At 50.2% G+C, this 24,015-nt stretch overlaps 1 protein-coding gene across 2 annotated transcripts in view; it reads left to right on the top strand.

Moving 5' to 3' along the window:
- CLPB (ClpB family mitochondrial disaggregase) overlaps nucleotides 1-23,632 on the top strand; it is a 107,522-nt gene extending 83,890 nt beyond the window's left edge. The window contains exons 8-16 of one of the 2 annotated variants that reach the window (XM_014603423.3): nucleotides 2,535-2,612; nucleotides 5,525-5,580; nucleotides 9,644-9,688; nucleotides 12,895-13,056; nucleotides 16,278-16,434; nucleotides 19,670-19,743; nucleotides 21,057-21,176; nucleotides 21,591-21,695; nucleotides 22,252-23,632. In XM_014603423.3, the coding sequence (XP_014458909.3) occupies nucleotides 2,535-2,612; nucleotides 5,525-5,580; nucleotides 9,644-9,688; nucleotides 12,895-13,056; nucleotides 16,278-16,434; nucleotides 19,670-19,743; nucleotides 21,057-21,176; nucleotides 21,591-21,695; nucleotides 22,252-22,500 (1,046 nt within the window). In that variant the 3' untranslated portion in view covers nucleotides 22,501-23,632. The remainder of the gene's footprint in view (nucleotides 1-2,534; nucleotides 2,613-5,524; nucleotides 5,581-9,643; nucleotides 9,689-12,894; nucleotides 13,057-16,277; nucleotides 16,435-19,669; nucleotides 19,744-21,056; nucleotides 21,177-21,590; nucleotides 21,696-22,251) is intronic. The other variant, XM_019481765.2, reaches the window with a different exon arrangement.
- The last annotated feature ends 383 nt before the right edge of the window (nucleotides 23,633-24,015 follow it).

Raw genomic sequence — 24,015 nt, 5'->3', positions numbered from 1 at the left:
GGTGCCTAGGACAGATCCATTGCTTCACTCCTTTCTCCCAGCATTTCAATGATGATGTCCCCCTTTACAGTAACTTGTTGACTATTCATCCCTTACGTGGATTTTAATCCTTTCAATACGTGCTGAATTAATGTTGTACAGTTATTTGGATTGTTCCCAGATAATCCAGGTTTTAGCCTTACTTTATCACTTGCTTTGCACTGTTGGAGTCCAAAGGTTTTCATGACCGCTGTAAGTTGTGAGCAAGTCATCTATCTTCTTTCCAAACTCAGAGCAGATATATGAATTGAACAACTTTGCCATCCTTGTATCAGCTTTGTCAGCTTTTATCATCCTATACCAGCCCCTTGTTACCTGTAGTGATGCCACAGGGCCTTTTGTTCCTGACATGGTTTAAATTTTTGTTTTTATTCTTTGCCCCACAAGTCAGAGATTATTCATTGATAGATTTAGCATCCCCATTTACCAATTGCCTGTATTTTGGAACCGTCCGTGTATGGTAACTATGGTAATTTTTTTGTTTTTAACTCTTTGGAGAATAATGATGTTGTAATAAGTTACTTTTGGAGGTAAAAAAGCTGCAAAAGGAGTGTATAGAAGGCAGCATTTGCAGTGACGTGTGCTGTTGAGAGCGCCGAGAGACGCTTGAGTGCATTTTATACAGAAATCATCGAGAGACAAGGAACACAAAGTCTCACTTTGACAGTAACTTCCAGAGGAGAACTTCACTCAAAAAGCACTGGAGAGCTCCAAATCTCTTGGTCCTTGTCTTTCATCTTTACCTTTGTTATCTTGGAAGCGTCTAGGTTATCGTTCCTGAGAGCCTGGCACTTTGCCCACTCAATGCCATACTTCAATCAAACACAATGTGCCGCATCTTCACATTCATTGACCTCTGGCAGCTGCCGAGCACAGATCTGCAAAGCATTTTAAAAAGCACCCTTACAGGTAAATTATTAGGAGCACTGGCATATCATTTACGACGCAATACAATTTATCAGTGCATGGCTTCTTTCTTACAAAACATCGCAAAACGCTGCGCAGCACAGACCAATCAGCGTGCCGAGAATAACTCTTTTTAAGAGCCGTAGTAGAGGAGGCCTGGTTTAAATAATGCAGATAAATCAGGAGAACCTCAGTAAACTAAGACACAGTTCTGCCTTTTTTCTGTCTGAAGCGTGAAAGCCTGAAAATTCAGTATCCCTTTGGTACCGTCTTACTTTAAACTATGAATATGAGAACACACTGAACTGATACATTCGCTCTTCACTGCGGGGTTTTTGCTCCAGACATATTTGTCCCAATAACACCATGCGACTACATGCAGAATCATGGCTGAAATCTCCGGGCCGCCTGCCTGCAATGCTCCAGCTCGCTCTCAGTGACCTGCCGACGCATCGGGCCTGTTAGGAGACGTCATCTGTCGGATGTACCTCTACACGAGACGGTCCTTATCTTTTCATCCTCTGAGCACTCTGTGGAGCTCAGTAAGCATTGAAACGCCTCGCCTGCAGCTTCCAGAGGTGAAATCAGGCTAGAACTTGACGGCAGCCAGCTTCTAGTTAAGAGAAGCTCCCTAACGAAACTAGAGCTGTGAGATGTGTTTAGGCTTCCTTGTTGGTTAGATACCACAAGGAAATGTAGCCAGGGTCTGCCCCATGCCTTGACGTGGGAGCCAGGGATGGGTTTTTTGATTCGGTGCAACATCTGTGTAGTTTTGACGGAGAATCTGAAATTTGGAGGGCGCAAAGCTGCAGCAGATGAGAGCCTACAAAAGGGCTGCGGGACCCCCACCTTGCCTCGTCCCCTTCTGAACTGAGGCAGCTCTGCGAACACAGAACAACTTTCTCAGGACGGTCCAACATCCTAGCTAGTCGAATATGTCTACCGCCGGTATTTTGTCACCGAAGTCTGGACGTTGGCTTCCGACCCGTCCCCTCCTTTGGGGTGATGTGTTCCATTAATATCCTTCATCCATCGCACAGCCATTTCACTTTCCATCTGTTGGTTGAAATCGCTGATTCATTTTCCATTCCCAGTGTTTTTAAATAAGACTCACATTCGTTCAAGGCTACCATGACCTTGAATTCAAACCTCCTCCTTTCCATTTGCATAAGACAGCGAAGCGACAAACTTCTCCAAACCAGCCTTTTGCAGAAAGGTTGCGCTGACGAGCTGGGAAGCCTAACGTGCCTCTTGAATCCTCTCCCCGCAGCCCTTTCTCGTTCATTCAGTGTGCACCCTCCTTTCTGTTTCCCTGGCAACATTGAGTGCACATCCTGGAAAACTTTATCCGAAATCTGCTCTGGGCAGCTTTCCAAATCCATGCTAACTTGATTAGGTGTCTCTGGGGGCCTTGCCAGCTAATCAAATTAGGTAGCACTAATGGTAGTGAGGACTTTGAGTGGGCAGAGAGCAGTAAAACATAGTGTATACTTAGTGATAATTATACTTGCTTTTGTGTCTTTGATTTATATGCCTCTTTTTTTTTTCTTCCCTTTCCCCCCTTTTGTTTTCACTGTATTTAAACGCAGCTATTCGGAGAAAAGAAAATGGCTGGTACGACGAAGAGCACCCCCTGGTTTTCCTTTTCTTGGGATCGTCGGGAATAGGTAACAGGCGGATTGTCATTTGCTATGGGTGGGGGTCTGAGGTGCGGGCATCGGATACACACATACGGGTCCACAGTACAGGTGTGTAGGAGGTTGGGATGATGAACCCCCCCAGTTCCCCCTCTTTTTGAGGACCTGTACACCCCTACACCTAGCCCTGCTTTCAGAGAGGACAAAGTCATCATGAAAATTTCCGTTGATCCATTTGGGTATCAAAGGGGCCTCCAGTTGGTCATTGCCTCTGCCCTGCTGCATTTTAGACTAGTTTCAAGCTTACCTTCAGCACATGGAGCCAGACCCTCACCTGGTCCGACTGATGTGACTCTGGTTTGTACCTGATGAAAGTCTGCCTTTCGTGGACTCCATTTTAATAAGAAACAAGGCTGTTTTAAGAACTTTAAAAAGAAAAAATACTGAAATAACGTGGGTGTGCACAGTAACCTACTAACTCGAGGGATACTTAGATTGTCAACTCCCTGGGGCAAGGACCTTGCTTGTCTATGGGCACGAACATTTCCCCCAAATGCTTCCACAAAAATGTAGCATGGTTTATGAAAATGATAAAGTGATTCCTACTCTGCTGAAACAAAAAAGGTTACAGCAACCAAAATGCGGCATTTGGGAAAGGCAAGTGCTTTGCCTCTCCTGCATTCACTTGCTTGGCTGGAAGATGCTGTTTTTGTAAGGCACTGAGCTCAAGCAACAATTATTGTCCATACAGAGTCCTGCCTCGGAGCCGCGCTAGGCAAGGTATTTACTTTAAACGTGTTGCTATGAAGCCATATAAAAGCAATAAGCAGTGTTTGTAAGACTTCACGGCACACATTATAACAAGTCTGAAGGCTCAATCATTTAAATTGTCGGCTCCGTCAACTCTTATACGTTCCCATGACATGTTTTTCTAGCTGGTGACATAAAAATGAATATTCAGATAAGGAAACGAGGCGATTGAGAGCTGAAGCTCCGTCTGGGGTGTCTTACAGGGTTCTTGATGCTATAGCCGTCTACATGCTCAGAGGCAGATTGCAGTGTTTAATGTGCCTTTACACAGTGCAGCAGATCCCGAAAGAGCTTAGCCACTGTCAAGGCTATTTTATATCGATACATGCATAGATGCAAATGCAGGGCAGACACAGATAACAAGACCTAGCAGCTAGCTAGACACTAGTCAGCTTGACAAAAGGTGCCAGCCTTTGGCAGGGAGTTAGATTAGATAACCAGCGGAACGGGCGACCCGGTGACGGGGCACATTCGCCTTCAACTCTAGGCTTTGCATCGCTCGCTCGTTATCGGTGACAGTTACCCCATTCTGCCAGATATCATCCAAATACAGAGCATGGAGACGGCCCTACAGGCAGAAGCAATGGGCTTGATGCTGGAGTCCCTCCGTGAAATGTTCTGGCCCGTGTCATGCAGCAGCCAGGTTAAATGAGCCTAATGGGTCCCAACCTATTGATCATTCCACTCAGAGCTGAAGAACGGCTACCTCCGGCAGCTCACCGCAATACTATACGATGGGTCACGACTTCAGAGCCAGGCTCTGCCCTGACTCGCTCCCATGTGGACCACGGTGGAAGTAGACTTGCAGAATGCCAGGGCACCAGCTGGCCTTTTAAATACAACACCTGGTTGTGGGGAAGTGAAGAGTGTGTGCATTTGTGTGTTTGCCCCATGTGTTAAAGCCTACACATGCGAGGTATGTACTGAAATATAAAAGGCTCAATGTAAGTGCAGCTCCTGGCCTGCGTTCATTTGGAAACACAATCTGACCTGTTACTATAACCCTGTAAAGGCTCTTATATTGCAGATCCTTTGGGTTTTAAGAGGCACTCTCTCCCTTTCCCGTGTCCCAGGAGCAGAGGGCAGCAGGTGCACTCAGATTGCTAGGCCCTGTATTGATACCCCTGGGGTTACAGCCAGAGGACATTCAGTAAGGGCCCTGGGCTCTGTCATTCGCATCTCTCTGGGTCTGGCAGAGCCTGGAGCGGTCTGACGTTCAGGACACATTCACCCAGGCCTTTTCTGGAGAGGTAGGCTGAACAGACAGGGTCTCCGTTTCCGTGAGCTGGTGCGTTTGTTGATAGCATGTCAAGGTGGATTTATTCTGTAATATATGTTTTGAATTATTGATTCTTCATATGCCTACAGTTTTATGATAGTTGCCCCATATAAATCAAATAAATAAAGAATAGAGCATTTCCCAGATAATTCACTTTTGATCTAGAGAGTAATGACATCACACGTGAGACCCGGGGTGCTTGGCAGAAACACAGCAAAGATCTGCTCCAGCCACGCCACTTTTTGCGGAAAGCATTCAAATCTCTCTCTCCATTCAGGAATCGAGCTATTAAGGATCCAGCACGTGATGTTCTGCTTAGGCCCTCCAGCATGTTTGCTAGATCGTCAGCCGGCACCTTCACACTTTCTCCCCTGCTGCTTCTCACACAAGGGAGGGGGAATCCCTGGGAGTGCCCACAGAGTCCCCTCTTTGTCCCCCTTCAGCTCCTTCCTTTGGTATCCTTTGCTGTCAGGCCTGAAAAAGACTTTACAATGGTTAGACATCTGGCGTGCAGAGGCCACTGCCCATTGTGTTATGAAGCCCTCTTGTGCTCGCCCATCTATCGGCCTGTAGATTCCTGTTGTGCCTTGTCTTAATCTTAGTCGTAAGCTCTTTGGACAGGGACTGTCTCCATGGTCTGCATCCGTATGATATATAGCAAAACAGGGTCTGGGTCTGTGACTGGGGCTCCTAGGCTCTGCTAATTGCAGTGGATACTAACAGTTGTTTCCATCACGGATGGTTTCCAGTGGGCAGAGGCCCCATACGCCGGATAGTTTCTACAGGAGATTCTTGTAACCAATAATGGTTTCAACACTCATCTCTTTTTTTTGTTTTACTGCTTTTTGACTAGGTAAAACGGAGCTGGCCAAACAGACGGCAAAGTACATCCACAAGGACCTCAAGAAGGTAACGTCTGATCTGTTTGTTCTTTGTTTTAATTAGATCGGTATTCAGTCTCAGCGCGGTCTTCATCACTGATGTGTCATGCTAAGCTTCATTGCGTGGTCCTTCAGTGCTAGAAAATCCTACTTTCACTTTTTATCCCTTCTGCATCACAGTGGTACACTGATCAGCAGCAGGAGAGAGGACTGACTCAGATCCATCAGTGCACAGCAGGGCAGGGACAGTTTGGTTGAAACTAAAGGGCATTGGGTTTTTTTTAAAGTGCATCCCTGCCTATATTACTAACAACACTTTATTAGAAATTATGAAATGGAACAAAACCATTGTTTTCCCTGCTTCTGTGGATACCATCACTTGGAAGTCCTTTGTTGCAAGCAAATATGTTTCTTTGTCTGTGTCACATTTTAATTTCATTAGAAGACAAAGAATGGCATGGAGGGGAAACCCTTCACTCCTTGTTATTTGTGCTACTTGCCTGCTATTTCAGACTTCATTCAGCCTGGACAATTAAAAGAAGTAAAGCCAGTTGTACTTTCAGGATCTTAGCCTTGAAATGTGTGGGGCTCAGACACAGATGAAGGTGCCTTGTCTATTTAAAACCAGCTATTTTTTATGACTTATTTTCAGAAAAGCTTCTAGAAACACTTCTTAGCTGGTTGGAACCATCTTCCTTAAAAATTGGGCCCCAGTTTTTGAAAATAAGTCTAATGTTAGGCTTCTGCCTCTGTGTTCAAGCACCTGCCTGATTTCTGAAGGGCCCCACTGCTCCTTTGGAGGTCACTGGAGATCCCCAGGTATAAAACCTTTGTGAGATTAGAAACAGAGCCTATATATATATATATATCCCAGGAGGAAATGCGGGGAGGCAGCAACAGTGTGTCAGATCAGTCCCACCTCTTCCAGGAGCCCACTGGTACAAAACAGACATGAAAAGAATATGTTGCAAAGAAGATCAAAAGTAAAATGAGGCCATAAAAACAGCTGCTCTGGTTTCTTTTCCTCATCCTTCTGTAATTGCCTTCCAAACGCAATAAATTCCAGTTCCTGGATCTAAAGCACCTTCATGCAGGGCTGCTGCACGTGGAATTGGTCAGTGACCTGGCCAGACATCGAATAGGAAGATTAGCCGAACACTGAATGTTGTGTTAATTCAATAGCATGCACAAATCAGGGGTTTATTGGCAATGCATCAGCTTGGCAGTCATTGCAGTAATTAGCACTGTGAAAAGGGTCATAAACTTTGTGGACAGTTATGGGGGAGGCAGCTCTTAGCAGGAACTGTCTGATTAAGAAAGAAGAATGTGTAATGGGCTCATTTTCATACTGACGGAAAGGTTAAAATGTAATTACGGATGCTATTATCTTTATCTGGCTCATGCTAGCCTGCCCGGTGTGCGTGCAGCGAACTCTGCTGATGTGCGGACGTAGAAAGGGTGAGACCGCAAGCAGGCTGGCTGCTGTAGGGCCAGACCCCAGCCTTCCTCTCCTGAGAATAATTCCAGCCACGGTGCTTGAAAGATGCCGGGGCAATTGAGATCAGGACCAGGTCACATTCTCAGGAGTCGAGTCCATCTTGCACGCCTCCGTTTTGACTGCCCAACTTGACACGTGTGCAAATCCAGCACTTCCATCTGCTTCATTAGTGTCATGGGTGCTTGGTCTTGGTGACAGGCAGGCCTTACATGGACCCCATTGAGTACCCCACATCAGGGACTGCTTTGAAATTACTGGCCCCATCTCCATTGGTTTGAGTATCAGTGCCCATCGTGCGACTAGCCCAACAAGCGCTTACCAGAGCTGGTCAAGGCATTTTTGGATGAAACGATTTTCCAGCAGCACAGGCAGTTTCTTGAGGCCTTTTTTGTGAAACCACGATGCTTTCAGCAGCGCTTTTCCCAGGGGAAAAGCAGAAACATTTTGTTGTGCTGCTACGCTAGAGGCAGGTAGATACGTTAATCTGAAGTCAGGCAGGCGGTAGAGCAGAGCGGTACCTTGGAGACTGATTCAGAGGCATGAGCTTTTGTATCTTCCTGCTGTGTTACAAAACCCAAATGAATGAAGGAGACGTTTCTGAAGCAAAACCTCCCAACCCCATAGAAAGAAAAACATTGTAAAACAAGAAAAACATCCAGTGGTCCCAAATTACCTTTATTTTATTTTTTTAAGTGGCTCTGTTTTTTGGGAAATCCCAGCTTCTTGTTTTGAATTTAAGGGAATCTTTTTTGGGCTCTCTGAGTTCTGAATAGTGTTAGAGTCATGTTGTTATAGCTTGTGATGGTTCAGGGATTATGCGAGAGGCAAAGTTTTTTGGGGGGGAGATGCCTCTTATTGGACCAACTGCGTGGTTGGAATAAAGTCAGACAAGCTTTTGAATGCAAGACGGTCTTTATCAGGTCCTGAATAAAGGCATGATGAAGGCTGACTGGCATTCAAAAGCTTGTCTAGCTGTATTCCAACCATGCAGTTGGTCCAATAAAAGGTATCACCCTCCTAAAAAACCCTTGCCTCTCACAAAGTCCTGAAGTCAACGTCCAGACACGCACCCACGGCAGACCTCCCTGGGATGTACAGAGCTGCCTCTGCACTGAAGGTCTTAGGAGCGAGGTGCAGCTTCTGTGAGACCCAGGTCCTCGAAGGTGGAAAACTACAGCTGGGAGTTGAAATTCAATGGGGTTTAGGCACTTAATCATTGCGAATCCCATCCTACATGTCTGCAACATGGTATTAGGTTTTATGGAGTTTCTACTCCTCTACATACCCTTGTAAACCAGCCAGTGGTAGCTTATTGTGTCGGCTAACAGTTCCTGCCTTCATCCTCATTTCTATATGTGTTATTGTGTCTGTGAAATACATAGATGTGGCAGGTGCATGTCAGTAAGTATCAGGTAGGTGTGCAGACTCCATCTACATGCAACACTATTTTCATAGATTCATAGATGCTAGGGTCGGAAGGGACCTCAACAAATCATCGAGTCCGACCCCCTGTGTTGAAGGGGATTTTCATGTGTTTTGTCATTAGTCTCCTTGTTTGCATCAGTGACGTGCAGTTTAATTGCCAGTGTCTCTGCACCCATCCATCCCGTCATGTAATGATGTCCCTCCAAACAATTGAATGCTTCCTTTATTTTATAAGCTGATATCACTAAGCTAACGGCTTAACAGGTTCTTCCTGGCATGGTGAAAAGCCTGGGGTTTTACAACTGGTACATGCCACTGAGTTTCAGACAGTCACAGTCGTGATATCTGAAGCGTAAGGCCTTGGTCTCAGCTGCCTTGTAAGGGTCTGTAGCAACGTGGATCATCCTCCGTGGCTCTCCAGCTGATGCGTGTATATGATGAGTCATTCGTGCTACCTCGTTTGTGGGTCACAGAGGTACGAGCCGTGACTAGAGGAAACCTGTAAGCCGCATGCCTTTGGAGAGTTGGATGGCCATCCCTTATCAGTGCTGAGGAAGTTCGGGCTCGCCTTTTTTGCAGCAATATGAGCTAAGTTATAGCTGCGAGCACAGGAAGTTCATTTTCTGCAATGAATCATCAGCCTTTCAAATGTAAGAAGAGGTTTGCGTAGTAACCTATAAATTCAGTAACAATATTATCTCGACGCTCTGAATGCCCAAGAACCTAATTTATCTTGACTTTATTATATTTTTTTATAGAGGAGGCATTATGTTCTCCTATTGATTTATTTCTAAACAGCTGAACAGCAATAACGTCTGTTTTATTTAGCAAATTGCAAGTTGCTATTTCGGTCCTATTTTCATCGCCACGGCTCTAGTAATGAGCAGGTCGTCTAAACCGGACTCGCTCAGAGCTACGATGGCCGGCGTTAGGAAGTGCTCCAATACACCCTCGAGGAACTGCACATTCACTTCCACCTGCTTTCATCATCCACCTCAGTCTTTACAATGAGCTTCCCGTTGTCCCACTGCCTTGGGAAAAAAGAAACAAACCTACTGACACATCAGTCCCGTCAGCCACCAGTCTGGTCCCAAAGATGCTACTTAAATGTAATAAAATTTGCCGTGCCTCAATCAAAAATAACTTCATGTATTTATTTCTCTTGCAGGGTTTCATTAGACTGGACATGTCGGAGTTCCAGGAAAGACACGAGGTTGGTAAATGGCCTGTCTGTACTCGTAGGGATCTCAGTTCTAGTTTAGCCAGTAATTTAAACAAATGGCGTCTCTTCCATCTCTCCCTCTCTTTCCCTGTCTCTCTCTCTCCCTCCTGACCACCTACTATTGCTGCCCCTGGGGGCCGAGAGCTCCTAAACTCCCGCTGAAGCAAAGACAATAAGCAGAGGCCAGATCTGGTGCCTTCAGAGGGGGCTCCACCCTGAGAGTAAACCAAGCAGAGTTTTGATCGCCTTTCAAAACTTAAGCTCATGATTTCCAAGCAGTGCAGTGTTGCAGATAGGGATGGGCTACTGAGTCATTTGGCTCAGGGGAAGTATCAGCAAAATTGTAGAGAACCAAGGCAAGGCAGAAAGAAGAAAAAAACAGATGATGGTAGGCTTCCCCTCCCGTGGCCTCTGCGCATGGCGTCAGCATCCCTGGGAGCAAAAGCCTCTGAAAGAAAATGGCTGGGATTGACAAAAATACAATTAAACCTTGAGTGATTGCATTGTAAACGACCCACTGGTCCCTTGGTAAGAGCCGGCGTCGTCTTCTAAAAGGGGATGTCATCTTCTGAAAGGTGGATGCATCCGTGGGAGAGAGGAGTCGTCCAGTGTAGGTTTTGGGGTGCAGCCTCCTTGGTGCACCGGTAGAGTAGAACTGCTGGCGCTGGAAAGGAAAGAAAAGCAGGTCTCTGACCCCCGAGACCAGGTGGGTCCCACTGCGAGAGTCTACGGGCAAATAGCAAGCCTATGGGGTGTATCTTTGGGTGAGACTGTCCTCTAAGAGGGTGTGTTAATGCCGTAGCAAAGCAAGCAGGAAAACTAATTGTACTGTATATAAAGTGGCTTTCTCTTGACAGCTGCAGATGGTTGGAGACAGGGCAGGGAGAGGTGTCTGGAGAGCTTCAGAAGCAGGAAATGAACTGAAGAGCTTCCCTGCATAGTGGGACCTCTGTCTTGTCAGCCCCCCAAAAAGGAAAGAGGCTGAGTTGAGTCTCACTGACTCAAACCCAGGAGGATGGTTTCTGAGGCAAGAGAGGGGCCTAGGGCCTTAGAGAGACAGCCTGCATGGGAGCAGCCCTCAAAAGAGGCAGCTGAAGCTAGGCGCTGTGTTGCTGGATCCTAATATTAAAGGAGAGCTCCAAGCAGAGAGCATCATGTTTTGACACCAGCCCTATGTGCTTGCATGAGTGTTGGGCTCAGCATGGAGAGGAGATTTGGCTTGTCCAGTGACCGTAAGTAAATCACCGGTCCTGAGCGGCCCTCCATTTTCCAGTCTGAGACGGGGATAGCGGCCAAACGGACCTGCATTGCGTGGTTCCCCAGGTTATAGCCAGGCACAGCAAGGTCTTTGCATAGCAGGGACTAGAAAGAAACTGAGGTGCTGACTGTTCTTTACTCAAAGCCATTGGAGAGCAGGGCGAGGAGCAAAATACTGAGCGGTAGATTGGCTGATGGCTACTGAAGGGCTCTGCGAGATGAGCTGTCTGCAGTCAGAGACAAAAATGAGTCGAGAGAGCGCGTTGATGACTGAGTAGAAAAGGGAACCAGAGTCGGAAGTCACAGCACGGCAGGGATAAAACATCCCGGGATGACAAGGACAGCGGAGACGCAGAGTGAAGGGAGCGGACGGGAGGAACGAGGAGGGGTCAGGGAGAGAATCGCAGAGGAAGAGAGCCTGAATTTTTCAAGCAAACGAGGATCAAGAGGTCAGCCCTGGAGGCAGCAGCCCTTGGAACGGCAGGGGGAATCAATGTCGCTCTAGGCATCACTAAAACAGATGGGAGGCATTAACTGCCTGTGGCCAGTGTCTGTCCTGGGAGGGCTCCGAGCCCCGCGCCTCCATGGGCAGGAGTCAGCATCCTCGGGGGCAGACGCTAGAAACAGATGTACGTTCCTCAGGAAGGGGAAGAGGAAGTGAGCATCGGAGCTCTCCCCAGGCAGACAGGTCTGTTCAAATTACTCTCCCAGTGGCCAGAAGCAGACACCAGCCTTTGCATGAAAGCGGTGCTGCGGCAAGAGAGCTGCCCTCCCATAGGCACGGAAGGACCTGGGCCGACTTCTTCCCTCTCCTGTTTCCTGTGTCACCCTGGGTTGGCACAGATCCTGCAAGGAAACTGCAGCCGATTAGTATGATTACCCCCGGTGACGAGATGGGCAGATAGTATATGGAAGGGCTCAACTGGCTTTTGTTATTCTCCAGCATGCAGTTAGACTGCAGTAGACGTGGCGTTGTGCTAGGCGGTTTCACGCTTCCAGAATAACAAGCTGCAGATTCTCTTTTTTCTTCAGCTGAATAACTTAGGGATGCGTTTTCCCTGTTCACCGCCCCCTGCTCATTAAATGTAACTGATCCTTTTAAGAAGGTAAAAGTTATGCTGGATGATTCGGGGTGCCCAGTTTAAACCCTCTTCAAAGACCCTGATTTCTAAGAAGGGCATGATTCTCCCCCTCCCTCCCCCTGCCCATCCTCTGAAAACTAGGCTCCTTTGCAGCATATCAGGTTGTGCACCTGGAAAGTTCCTTTTAAATATTATTGCCAAAGGAGCTGTCTGTATGGTAGTGAAGATCCCAAAACAGGAGCTGAACATCGCTCTTCCAGAACTGCAGAAACGATTGGGTTTATGTATGTCGAAAGACTTGTGTTTTGTTACGACTCTTTTCGGTGTATTTTACCCCCGAAGTTTGGATGCGGTTTTTCTGCTCTTTTAAAAGCCTGTTGGTGCCCCCAAGAGCAGTGCAGTCCTAGCAGCCTTCTCTCAGATCCACATCCTTTCTCTTCCTCCCCCAGTTTGGACTTTCCACTGAAGGCACTTGTCCACGGTCCTCAGCGGCGCTGCTCTTAGCATGTTTGATGAGCATCACAGTAGGTCTCTGGTGGAAGGGCAGGGGATCCTGTGACACATCTCAGAAAGACTAGCAGTTAAGTACGGCCCCCCGCCAGCACCTTCCCTCTGGCTAGTGACGCCATTCAAATTTTAAACATCTAGATCCATGCGAGCTCTGACAAAGCACGTAGTTCTCAGTCATCACTGAGCAGCACATGTTTAACTTACTGCTTATCAAAGCACTGTGGGGATACATGAAATAGAAAAGCTGGTACGCCTAATGCTTGTGAACAAGGGTCACCACCGGTCGTGAGCTCCTCTCTAACCAAGGGAGAGTCTGTGACGCATCCTGTTTTTATTCGCTCCTTCCAGGTTGCCAAGTTTATTGGCTCTCCCCCCGGGTACGTAGGCTATCAAGAAGGCGGGCAGCTAACCAAGAAGCTCAAACAGTGCCCGAATGCAGTAGTCCTCTTTGACGAAGTCGACAAAGCCCATCCTGACGTCCTCACCATCATGCTGCAGCTGTTTGATGAAGTAAGTCTCCGTGTAGCTGCTTGTGGCATGGCAGGGACTAGCACAAGGCATCGAAAGGTTCAAGCAACATCTCGCTGTCTCAGGCTTGGAATCGCTAGTCAGTGAGCCAGTGAGCTGGCCCTTCCTCCAGTCTATGGATTTATAATACGCAACCATCGATCCTTTGGATCATCGTGGTGTACATATAAGAGGTCTAGTCGGGTGCCTGATGAATCCGCTTGTACAGAGTCCTGTGACCATCACACCAAGACCTGCAGCACATATGCCTAGGCAAGAGTATGGAGAAGTGGAGGCTGCCCAAGATGAACCATCCCTTTAGATCACTGAATCCAAAAGCCAGACCGAGTCCAGACGTTCAGTGCCTCAATGGCTGTAGCGTCTGCCAGACAGCAACAGATAAGAGCTGCTGCTGGCTGCCTAATGCCTCAGCGAGGGTGCATTTCTATCAGGACGATGTCCTTTAGCCTTTCTCCAGCCAAGGAGTACTCACAAGGCAGTGGGAGCTAGGGTTTTGAGGTGCCCTATACTCACCTTCCTCTGGAGGTTGTAAAGTTGTATTTTATAGGAGCTACCACGCCACGAATAGTCCTACCATGTTGCCACCAGGCCTCCAATAGGATGCAGTTTTGCAGTTGTATCCAGGACCATCTATGAAAAATGTCCAGCACACCTACTGCCTAGGGAATGACCTGCTGGGTGGCACAGAGGTGGAAAGGGATCTTGGAGTCCTAGTGGACTCCAAGATGAACATGAGCCGGCAGTGTGACGAAGCCATCAGAAAAGCCAATGGCACTTTATCGTGCATCAGCAGATGCATGACGAATAGGTCCAGGGAGGTGATACTTCCCCTCTATCGGGCGCTGGTCAGACCGCAGTTGGAGTACTGCGTGCAATTCTGGGCGCCACATTTCAAGAAGGATGCGGATAACCTGGAGAGGGTACAGCGAAGGGCAACTCGTATGGTCAAGGGCCTGCAGACCAAGCCCTACGAGGAGAGACTAGAGAAACTGGACCTTTTCAGCCTCCGCAAGAGAAGGTTGAGAGGCGACCTTGTGGCTGCCTATAAGTTCATCATGGGGGCACAGAAGGGAATTGGTGAGGATTTATTCACCAAGGCGCCCCCGGGGGTTACAAGAAACAATGGCCACAAGCTAGTAGAGAGCAGATTTAGACTGGACATAAGGAAGAACTTCTTCACAGTTCGAGTGGCCAAGGTCTGGAACGGGCTCCCAAGGGAGGTGGTGCTCTCCCCTACCCTGGGGGTCTTCAAGAGGAGGTTGGACGAGTATCTAGCTGGGGTCATCTAGACCCAGCACTCTTTCCTGCTTATGCAGGGGGTCGGACTCGATGATCTATTGAGGTCCCTTCCGACCCTAACATCTATGAATTTAAGGCCTGAGGAACAGCCTAGTGCAGAGATAGAATGGCAGGAAAATGCACTGTCCAGTCAGAGGAGGGGAAAGCGGATAAGCAGATGCTTAACAAGGCGATTCAGAGGCACGAGACCCTACAGGTTGTACTGAAAAGTTGAAAAGGATCGTGAATGATGATGGTGCTGTCATGGTAGATGGTAGCAAGAATGGGAGCTGCTGTAAGGTGGGTGGTGAGGGTCAGTGCAAAAACGCCGAACCCCTCCTTGTCCGTTCCCCAAAACAGATGGAGTGAAATTAGGAAAGGGTCATCACCCATTAACATAGCATCCTCTTGATTAGCACCTGCGTTCCTCAGATGCACGGTGCTGTAGAGCCACTTGGCACAGAGAAACTCTGGGAAGGAAAGGGCCTGTTGAATCTGGCCAGGCTCTCCCTGTAGTGGGTAAAGCCACTGTGCTGTTATTTCTTTTGAAGTGCTTGCCTGCTTTCTGATTCAGCTGCATCACGGTGGTGATGGCTAAGGCTGCCTGTGATAGCACATCCTACAGCTTTCCCCACACACGAGACGCTTGCCTGGTCCTTGCTGCGTCAAGAGGGTAAGAAGCAGGGATCGGAGACTAGAGTCCCGAATAGCCCGGCATTGATCTTTACCCATCACCCGTATGTGGCTGCACCTGTATGGCCTGATGGACAGACTGAGAAGTGCCTTTCATCTCCACAGCCTGCACAAGCGGAGCTGGGCAAGCATTTATTCTCCTCTGTGGTACATCAAGTGCACAACCTGTTGCGTGCTGTTCCCAAACCTGTCCTCCTCGGAGGCAAACTAACTCCAGCATCACGGCTGCTGGTTTATTTGTTTTTTTTCTTTTAAGGATTAATAACGCAATTTTTTCTTGCATAGATCATCGCCGCAGCAGCTAAATGTGAAATCAATTCCTGCACCACGTGGTTGACAGGGCAATAACCTAAATGTTAATCTGAAGCACCCAACAAGGATTTGTGTCATTGTGCCAGGGAGCTGCTGCTGGAGACATAGCAGGGAATAAACATTGCCTTGGGACCTTGTTCTTTTTCCTTTCTCTCTTTTTCTGGCTTTATTACTGCAGAAAACGAGCGCTTGGAAAGGTTCCTTGCTTAGTGTTAGAAACACCAATACAGAAGAGATCAGTGCTCTTGTCCACAACAGTCACTCCCACGTATTGGGCAGGAGCACATGCCACGTTGCCCTGCGGGCAGCACGGTGTGGGTGAGAGGGGGCTGTGATTGCAGCCACACTTCCCAAGTCGATTACCTGAACGATCGTACGGCACTATAGTTTGCTCTACATCCTCAGCGTGGTTGCACCCTCAGCCTGTCCACACATACCCCTGCTGCGGATGAGCAGTCTAGAGTCACATAGAGACGCATAGTTCTCTCTTCTGGCCCGTTTATCTCCATCACCCCCACCTACACTGGGTTGCCGGCTTGTTAATGGCGATCAGATTTATGTCAGCCTTTTCTAAGCCTTCTGCAGCCAGTTACTTCCTGCAAAGGCTGCTAAGGGTGGTTGGCCTGTGGTAAGCACTCATACGTGGGGCCTTCCACATAACCATCTCCAAGCACTTTGCTGGTCTTGCGTCCCACCAATGCCTCTCTGAGGGAAGTGGGTTGGCTGCATTGCGGGAACACAGAGAGGTTTGAAGTGACTTGCCTTACAGGCTTTTTTTATGGAGCATTAGGATTATCTCCCTCTTGGGAGGAAGGCCTTTCCAATCAGATGTATTTGGACCCTACCGTGCAGCTTTTGGTAGTCTGGTTCAGTGTCACCCACCACCCCACTGATGTTGTTCTTGTTGGCTAATGTTGTAGGGCAGGCTGACGGATGGGAAGGGGAAGACCATTGACTGCAAGGATGCCATCTTCATCATGACCTCCAACGTGGCGAGCGACGAGATCGCCCAGCATGCCCTGCAGCTCAGACAAGAGGCCCTGGAAATGAGCACGAACAGGATCGCTGAAAACCTAGGTAATGACTGCCAGAGCACACTCTGAATCCTGACACAGTACACCTTCTCTGTCACGCTGCCCCTGCAGACCCCACCCAGGGAATCACGCTTTGTGTCAGCAGACAGAGCACCGTACTGGCAGGAGCTGGTCAGCACACGCCACAAGCCTCAGCTACTGGCACCTTCCAGGTAGCTCCTTAAGCAAAGTCAGGCCAGAAACTCCCTCTGAAACCAGGGGTGGATTCCAGCAAGCAAAACCACTCCAGCTCTACCTGAGCTCCACTGCAGCTGCTCTACAAAAACCATCCATTGCACTTTTAAATAGAGCACCTGCTGTTTTCCCTCTACATGCACTTCTCCAGGGCCCCAGGCTACCTGGATCTGGAGCCTTACTTCCAGCCCTGCTTGTCCAGGATCCCCCTGTCCATGCTTCAGACTTGTTGGCTCCTCTTTTCCTCTGCACAAATCCTTAACTGGTCATTTTTCCAGGACTTTCGGTTGGGCCCTGCTTGGCACTGAGTGTGCTTTAATACTCAGTAAGCAGGTAGGTATTTAGGCATCCTTAATTCGAATAAGGTGACAACAGAAGGGTCTCTGTAGCTCCCAGTTACCAAGTGAAAAACCCAGTTCATGGACCAGCTGGAAGGTTCCTGAGGCAGTGGCAGTGAGGTATGAATGGCTAATACAGACAGGGGGCTTTTACACTGGCTTCTCTTCCCTGCTGCATACCCCAAAGCAAATAGTTTCTTGAGCTCAAGCAATTGTACCTTGTCTTGTGCTGGAAGCACCAGACCTATGCGCGAGCATCTTGCAAGAACATCTTCAAAGAGATTGAGGTAAGTCACTTTCCCGAGAGCAGAGCGATACGTAAATACACCCTGTGCAAATTGGTTATTGCTAGGAGCTGAGAATCCCCCATTTTCTGTCTGCTTGCAGTCTTATAATACGATAGAGCCAGGGCAGCCCAGTCATGGGTCAGGTCTCCATCACGGTGTGTGCTGGAGTATCCCCTCACAAGGGACCACAAGTCAGGGGAGCAGGAGGAAGCAGCAAGGTGGTGTTGAGCAGCATGATAGGCATTGATCTCTGCACAACAGCTGCGTTAACGCTGTCAACCCTAGTGTGGATTAATAACTGGGAAAGCCACTGCCTGTCACGGCACTGAGCTTTTCATTGCGTTAGAGCCGAGTCCCATTGGGGTATCAAATCCTTTCCAGAGCCATGCCTGCCACCATGGCCCCCGTGTAGAAGCAGTGCAGAGGGCCATACCACCGTGACCCACGTGCAGAAGTGGTGCAGAGGGCCGTGCCACCGTGACCCACGTGCAGAAGCAGTGCAGAGGGCCGTGCCACCGTGACCCACGTGCAGAAGCGGTGCAGAGGGCCGTGGCAATGCAAGTGCCACCTACCTTGGGATTCCAGAGTGAAAACCTCCTGCGAATTGCTTCCAAGAGCTCTAGCAAGGAACTGCAGCCCTGTCACCCCCCATTTCAGGGCTGGCACTTATTTCTAGTGGCTGGCATCACGTGGTTTTTTGTTGTGTTGTGTTGTGTTGTGTGTTTTGCCAGCCTCTCTCCTTCTGCCTCCTGTTTCATGAGAGAGGAAGGCGGCAGGGTTTCTATTGCACAGAACCTCCTGTCGTCCGTCAGAACGAGAACACGACCCGCTCGCAACTGAACTTTCAAGCCTAACATTTTAAAATGCCACACGCCGCCTTCAAAACGAGGCAGGGATTGAATTTTAATTTCTGGGTGCTCCATGCGGCTTGCCAAGACAACAGCGATGGATGGGAGGCATCAGGAGAGCGGCTGGGAGATGTGTTTTAGAGGCTGATGTCTGACCGCAGAAGAGTATCAGCTGCCTCCCTGCAATTTCCCAAGCTCTTGACTTACATAGCCGGTTGCTCCAGTGCTGTGGAAGTGGCTAGATAAAGAACTAGATAGATGGGAAGACCAGCTTTGACAGTATCTTTCCATCTATCTAGGAAAGCAGCAAGAGTTAGAAGCATAAAAATGAGGGTGGGAAGGGACCTCGGAGGTCACATCTAGTCCAACTCCCTGCTCAAAGCAGGACCAGCCCCAGCTAGTTCGTCCCAGCCAAGGGTTTTTCCTAGCCGGGTCTTCAAAACCTCTTAAAAACACACGAAACTTTCTAAGGGCTTCCGCCTTTGTCTCACAAAGGACTCGTGCAGCAGAAGAACGCCGCTCAGCATCCTGCCTTGGTTAAAAAGCCCATGCTCCAGGCTTGTTTAACCTCTGGCATTTTATAGGGTGTCCTGCTTACCCAGCCATCCCGCTATTTGACCGTCAGCGTCTCTGGGGCTCGGGCTAGCCAGAGCGCAGCAAATCCAGAGTAGAGTCCCTCGTTGAGAACGCCTTTTGTCTAAGCTAGGAGCTGTCTGCTCAGGCACCTCCATTAACATCAGCAGCGAGGGGTGATGGGAGAGGGGTCGCATCCTTTGGAACTTGTCGAATTAAAGGTTGCAGCCGTGTCCCCAGACACAAAGTGCAGCCCAGGGTAACTTTAGCACCCCAGGAACAAATGGACCTGGGTGGGCAAAGCTCCCAGACCTCAGCCCTCACCGTGCAAGTCTCAGCTGGGAGATGGAACTGAAGAGACACGAGCACAAGAGGGAAGAGCCGCCAGGCTGGGGCCAGCTAACTGCCCAGGGCTCTGTCATTCACCAACGTGACTGAGCTGTGCGTCTCTGTCTGATAGAGCAGATGAGACAGCCAGGAGCACGGCCACCCCGGACGGCTGCGCACTTGCATGTAATGCAATCAACAGCGGTCCAGACATCTGATCCACCATCCATTGCTGATCTAGGGAGGCCTGATGAGGGCTTTTGTCCTTGTGGGGGCGTTTGCAGGGAAAGCAGGAGGGGCGCGGAGCAGGAACAGAGGTGCCCAGGCAGAGACAGGCATTGTCAGCGTGACGCAGTGCAGAGAGCATCCTTGGGTCCACGCAGAGGCACAGAGCGGGGGCCGGGGGTGGAGTCAGAGCGGTCTCCACACGGAAACGTGCTGTCGTGCACAAAGGCGGGTGCAATGAGGCCACATCTCTGGCAGTCCGGCGTGCATGGGTGGTCTGTGGCATTGCTTGTACTGGACCTTCTTGGGTTGTACTGGGCCTTCCTGCGTCTCCCTTTTCGGCCCAGAATCTGCCTCCTTGCAAAGGCCAAGGCTCATTTGTTCTCAAAAAGAGCACCCCAGACCAACCTCTCAGGCTCACACACTTATGCCTTTATCTCCTGCAGACGATGTCCACATGTCCGACAAGATCACCATCTCCAAGCAATTCAAGGAGAAGGTCATCCGCCCCATCCTGAAGGTATGGCAGGCTGGCCTGCTGCTGCCTGTTCACCCCTGGGGCGTTCTCTCGGGTTTCTCTACTGGGCTTATCCCTACAGTACCCGACCGCCTCCCCACCACACACGCACCGCCAATGTGCAAAGTCCCAGCCTCTGGCCTGCGGGGTTAAGACGCTGGAGAAAGGTCGGCCACTGCCCTGTGCAGCCAGTTAACCCTGGGCTGGTTTATAGGCAGCAGCATTGGCAGATCCCCCAAGCCCAACGCACATGCGGAAACCACGTGACCTGTCACAGTGACAGATTTCACAGCTTTGCTCCTGCTCACACGCTGGTGGGTTTCTTTTCAGTGGGTGCCACTAGTTATGCTTTTTCCCCACAAACAAGGAGCATGGATCTGCCATGCATGGCATGTTCCTCCTATTAACGTAAAATCACCCCATCCTTTAGCATCAGGAAAGTAGCGAGCACTGTAATGCCCAGGGACTAGTCTTCACCCGGATTTGGAGTCACCCAAGGTAGAGGGTTATTAAATTATGAAAGCATCTGGTCCATTCACCTCTTGCTGCTGAAGGATAGACTGGATTCTTCAAAACCTGTCTCTGGTTTTAAGAGGAGACTGTCTCCTGATTTTTCCATAGTGCCCATATCAGCTGGTGAGAGCATCCTGGGAGTTTCACTACTTTTGAGTTGTTTCCACATAGATCTGTTAGCAGTGTTTGCACACTTAAGTGATGTGGGGTATTACCTCTTTGGAGCACTAGAGTGATCCCTCAACCCCACCCCGAGGGAGATCAACATTACCCTGTTGTACTGATAGAGAAAATGAGTCCAAAGAGGTTTGAGCCGGGTGTAAAGCATTCACGGACTTGGGGGCTTCTGTTTATGGGGTAGCTGCCCCAAGAGGCACAGAGTTTGCTTTCTAGAGGTTCAGAAACCTCCATTCCCTGCGTTTGGAGCAGTGAGTGCAGGAGTCTCGGACCAGCCCCTCAGAAGCAAAATCCTCCACATTAGTCATTTAGACCTAAACGACTTTGTTGCACAAAGGAGCGGGTGAGGTCCCGGACTTGGAGCTTGGGAGGTCCCAGTGCTCAGCCCCTTCCTTTCCCCCACACACAAAAGTTCCTCTCTGTTGCCCAAGAGAAACCCACAATAACCAGGAAACCCTCAGCGTGGACTTCTGGTCCAGGCCTCTCAGCCTAGTCATTTCCAGCTGCTCGCAGTGTTGTGGCAGGTGCTGTTGAGAGCCATCAGGAGGTGGGATGGGGTCTCTGGGGGTCCCGTCGTGCGGTGCCAGCAGCGGCTATTGCTGACATCTGCCCTCTGCCCCCGGCAGGCTCACTTCCGGCGGGACGAGTTCCTGGGCAGGATCAATGAAATTGTTTACTTCCTCCCCTTCTGCCACGCGGAGCTCATCCAACTGGTCAACAAGGAGCTGAATTTCTGGGCCAAGAAGGTAAAACCAACCCACAGCTGGATGTGCGCTGGGATGTGGGAGGGATGTGCACTGCTTGAGGCACCAGCAGGGCAGGAGTCCCTGACCACATCCTCATCCCAAACCCTATTGGCATGTGAGCCTCGTTGCCATGCTGTCACAAACACAGTGAGGTTCCCCAAGTGTCATGTGCACCACTGCTCACACTCACTAGTGCTGTGGAGGGGAAACAGTGTGCTGCAATGCTTGCCTGTGTCCTGTGAGTCTCAGCTGTGCAGTGCCAGGCTCTCAAAGCCAGGCCACATCCACCGTGCAAATAACCTGCATGCCAAAGCCCTGGGGCTGTATGACAGTACCAGCATCCATCCCTAACGACAGTCTCCCATGTGCCCACTAGAGAGTCTGGTAACATGCCGTGCCTTTCTCCCCTGGCAGGCCAAAATGCAGCACAATATCACTTTGCTCTGGGACAGGGAAGTGATGGACGTCCTGGTTGATGGCTACAATTTGCATTACGGCGCCCGGTCGATCAAACACGAGGTGAGGCACAGGAGGTGACGAGATTGCCATACCCTCTGCAGACAGCTCCACAGACTCCTCCTTCCCCACCAGCCTGCCTTCCCCCCAGGCTGTTGTGGAGACGCAACGAACCTCACCCTGGGGTGGATTTTTGGATCCATCCTGTAAAGGCCGTCACATAGCAAGGGGTAGACCTTGGGTGTATGCACGCAGCGTTCCCATGTATGTACACGTGCACGCACATGCCAGACACCAGTTCAGCACATGAGACAAAGGCACAAGGGCTCCATCCCTTTATGCATCTTAGCTGTAAGAAGTTCCAAAACCACCAGGTCCTGTTGGGGCCCCGTGTAGATACTGCACCCACACAGTACAGCAGTTGCCTGCTCCGTTCCCCTGTGACATGGGAGCAGAGACACCACTCAGGCCCTTGACCCCAGCTGGTAGAGTCAGATAGGAAGCCAGGAGGGAGTGGCACTGGGGGTGGGTGTCCCCTGTTAGGCTGCTCATGGCAGGAAGAGGCTGGGGGCAGGTTCCCTAACAGGGATGGTTGTTTCTCTACCCACCCCCTCCGCAGGTCGAGCGGCGCGTTGTGAACCAGTTAGCAGCCGCCTACGAGCAGGACCTGTTGCCGCGGGACTGCACCCTGCGCATCACGGTGGAGGACTCGGACAAGAAGCTGCTGAAAACCAAAGACAGCTCCTCCTTGGAGGAGACCGAGAGGAAGGCCCCAACGCTGCGGTTGGAGATCGTGGAGGACAGCAAGCGCCGGAAACTAGACATCCAGGTGCCCCTGAACCCTGACAAGATCTCTTACTCCTTGTAGGCACGGGGGGCCAGGCAGCAATAAAGTCACCGTAACACTCAAACTTCGGAGAACAGCCCGTCTGTGAGTAAGAGCAAAGGGGATGGGAGCCCAGCCCATAACAAAGGGCCAGGGGGCTCAGGGGGCATGTGTGTTTTGTCACTGAATACCCTCCTGGGCCCCTACCGTCCTGTGGTCTCACCAACTTCGTTCAGGACCCTCCATCGCCCTCATAGGGTTGAACTCCATGCCGCCCTCCGACTCACGGGGAGAACAGACGGACGTGCCGCCATGTGGAAACCTTGGAGTGAGAGGAAATATAGGGGGAGGGAGGAGTGTTTCAGCGAGGAAAGGGAGGCAGATTTCAACCCACGCCAGTGCTAGAGAGTCTGGCTCTCCCTTGAGTCTATCCCTTTGCTCAGGAGAGAGCTGCTTGCCCTGCTCGGGCTGCAGAGCAGGGTGCGCTGCCTAAGGGCAGGTGCTTCTCCATGTTATGGCTTGATTTTAAAAGCTGCCATGAGCTCTCCAGCCCCCACGCGTGGTCTGTGTCACTGAACTTCAGTAGCTGCACGGTGCTTATGTGGCATGCGGCTCTTTCTCAGGACAGTGGGCATGGCATAGGGGCAGGGAAGCCCACCTCCCTGAGGAACGGGGAAAAAAGGGGCACAAATGCAGCTCAGCTGCCTTCAGGGAGCCTTCTGCTGAGACCTTTCCACCCCCTGCTCTCGGGTGCATCCACCCAGCAAGGCTCCAGCCAAGCCCAGGCCCGCGACACGCCGGTGCAGTCCCGCTCTATGAGTGCTGCTGCTGTCGTCTCTGCGCTGGACTCGATCGTCTCCATTCTGCAAATCCTCCTTCTGGGAAGCAGCATCTCTGGGCCGGGCTGAGCCGTAGCCAGCCGCCGCGTCACAGCAAAGTGCCCTGCTCCAGGCAAACATGGAGCTGGGCCATCTCCTGCCAGCAGTAATCAGATTTGTTCCCTGCACGCTCACAAGATCCTTCCTCTGCAGCAGGTTTAACTCTTCAGAGCCCTGTTGCTATCGCCAGGACACTCGGGTGCAGGGGGAACCGCTCGTGCGCGGGACCTGCTGCCTCTGGGCTCAGGCTCTAACTTGTGTGTTTCGGTCAATAAAAGTCTCTGTTCTGTCTGGCATCCATAGCGTGATTCCCCACCGCCACCATCACCCTCGATCCCCTTGCTTAGCTGTCAGGCCTCGCTGCCACCTTTCTCAGAGCAAGGTCCCACGTTTCTTGTCCTCTGTGCCAGGCCCCTGTCATTCCGGGGGTTACAAGAAACAATGGCCACAAGCTAGCAGAGAGCAGATTTAGACTGGACATTAGGAAGAACTTCACAGTTCGAGTGGCCAAGGTCTGGAACGGGCTCCCAAGGGAGGTGGTGCTCTCCCCTACCCTGGGGGTCTTCAAGAGGAGGTTAGATGAGCATCTAGCTGGGGTCATCTAGACCCAGCACTCTTTCCTGCCTATGCAGGGGGTCGGACTCGATGATCTATTGAGGTCCCTTCCGACCCTAACATC

Source organism: Alligator mississippiensis, chromosome 1 (genome assembly GCF_030867095.1).
Source record: "Alligator mississippiensis isolate rAllMis1 chromosome 1, rAllMis1, whole genome shotgun sequence".
Classification (NCBI taxonomy): domain Eukaryota; kingdom Metazoa; phylum Chordata; order Crocodylia; family Alligatoridae; genus Alligator; species Alligator mississippiensis.
Note: the sequence above shows the minus strand (reverse complement) of the source record. Positions and strands in the feature narration are given on the sequence as shown.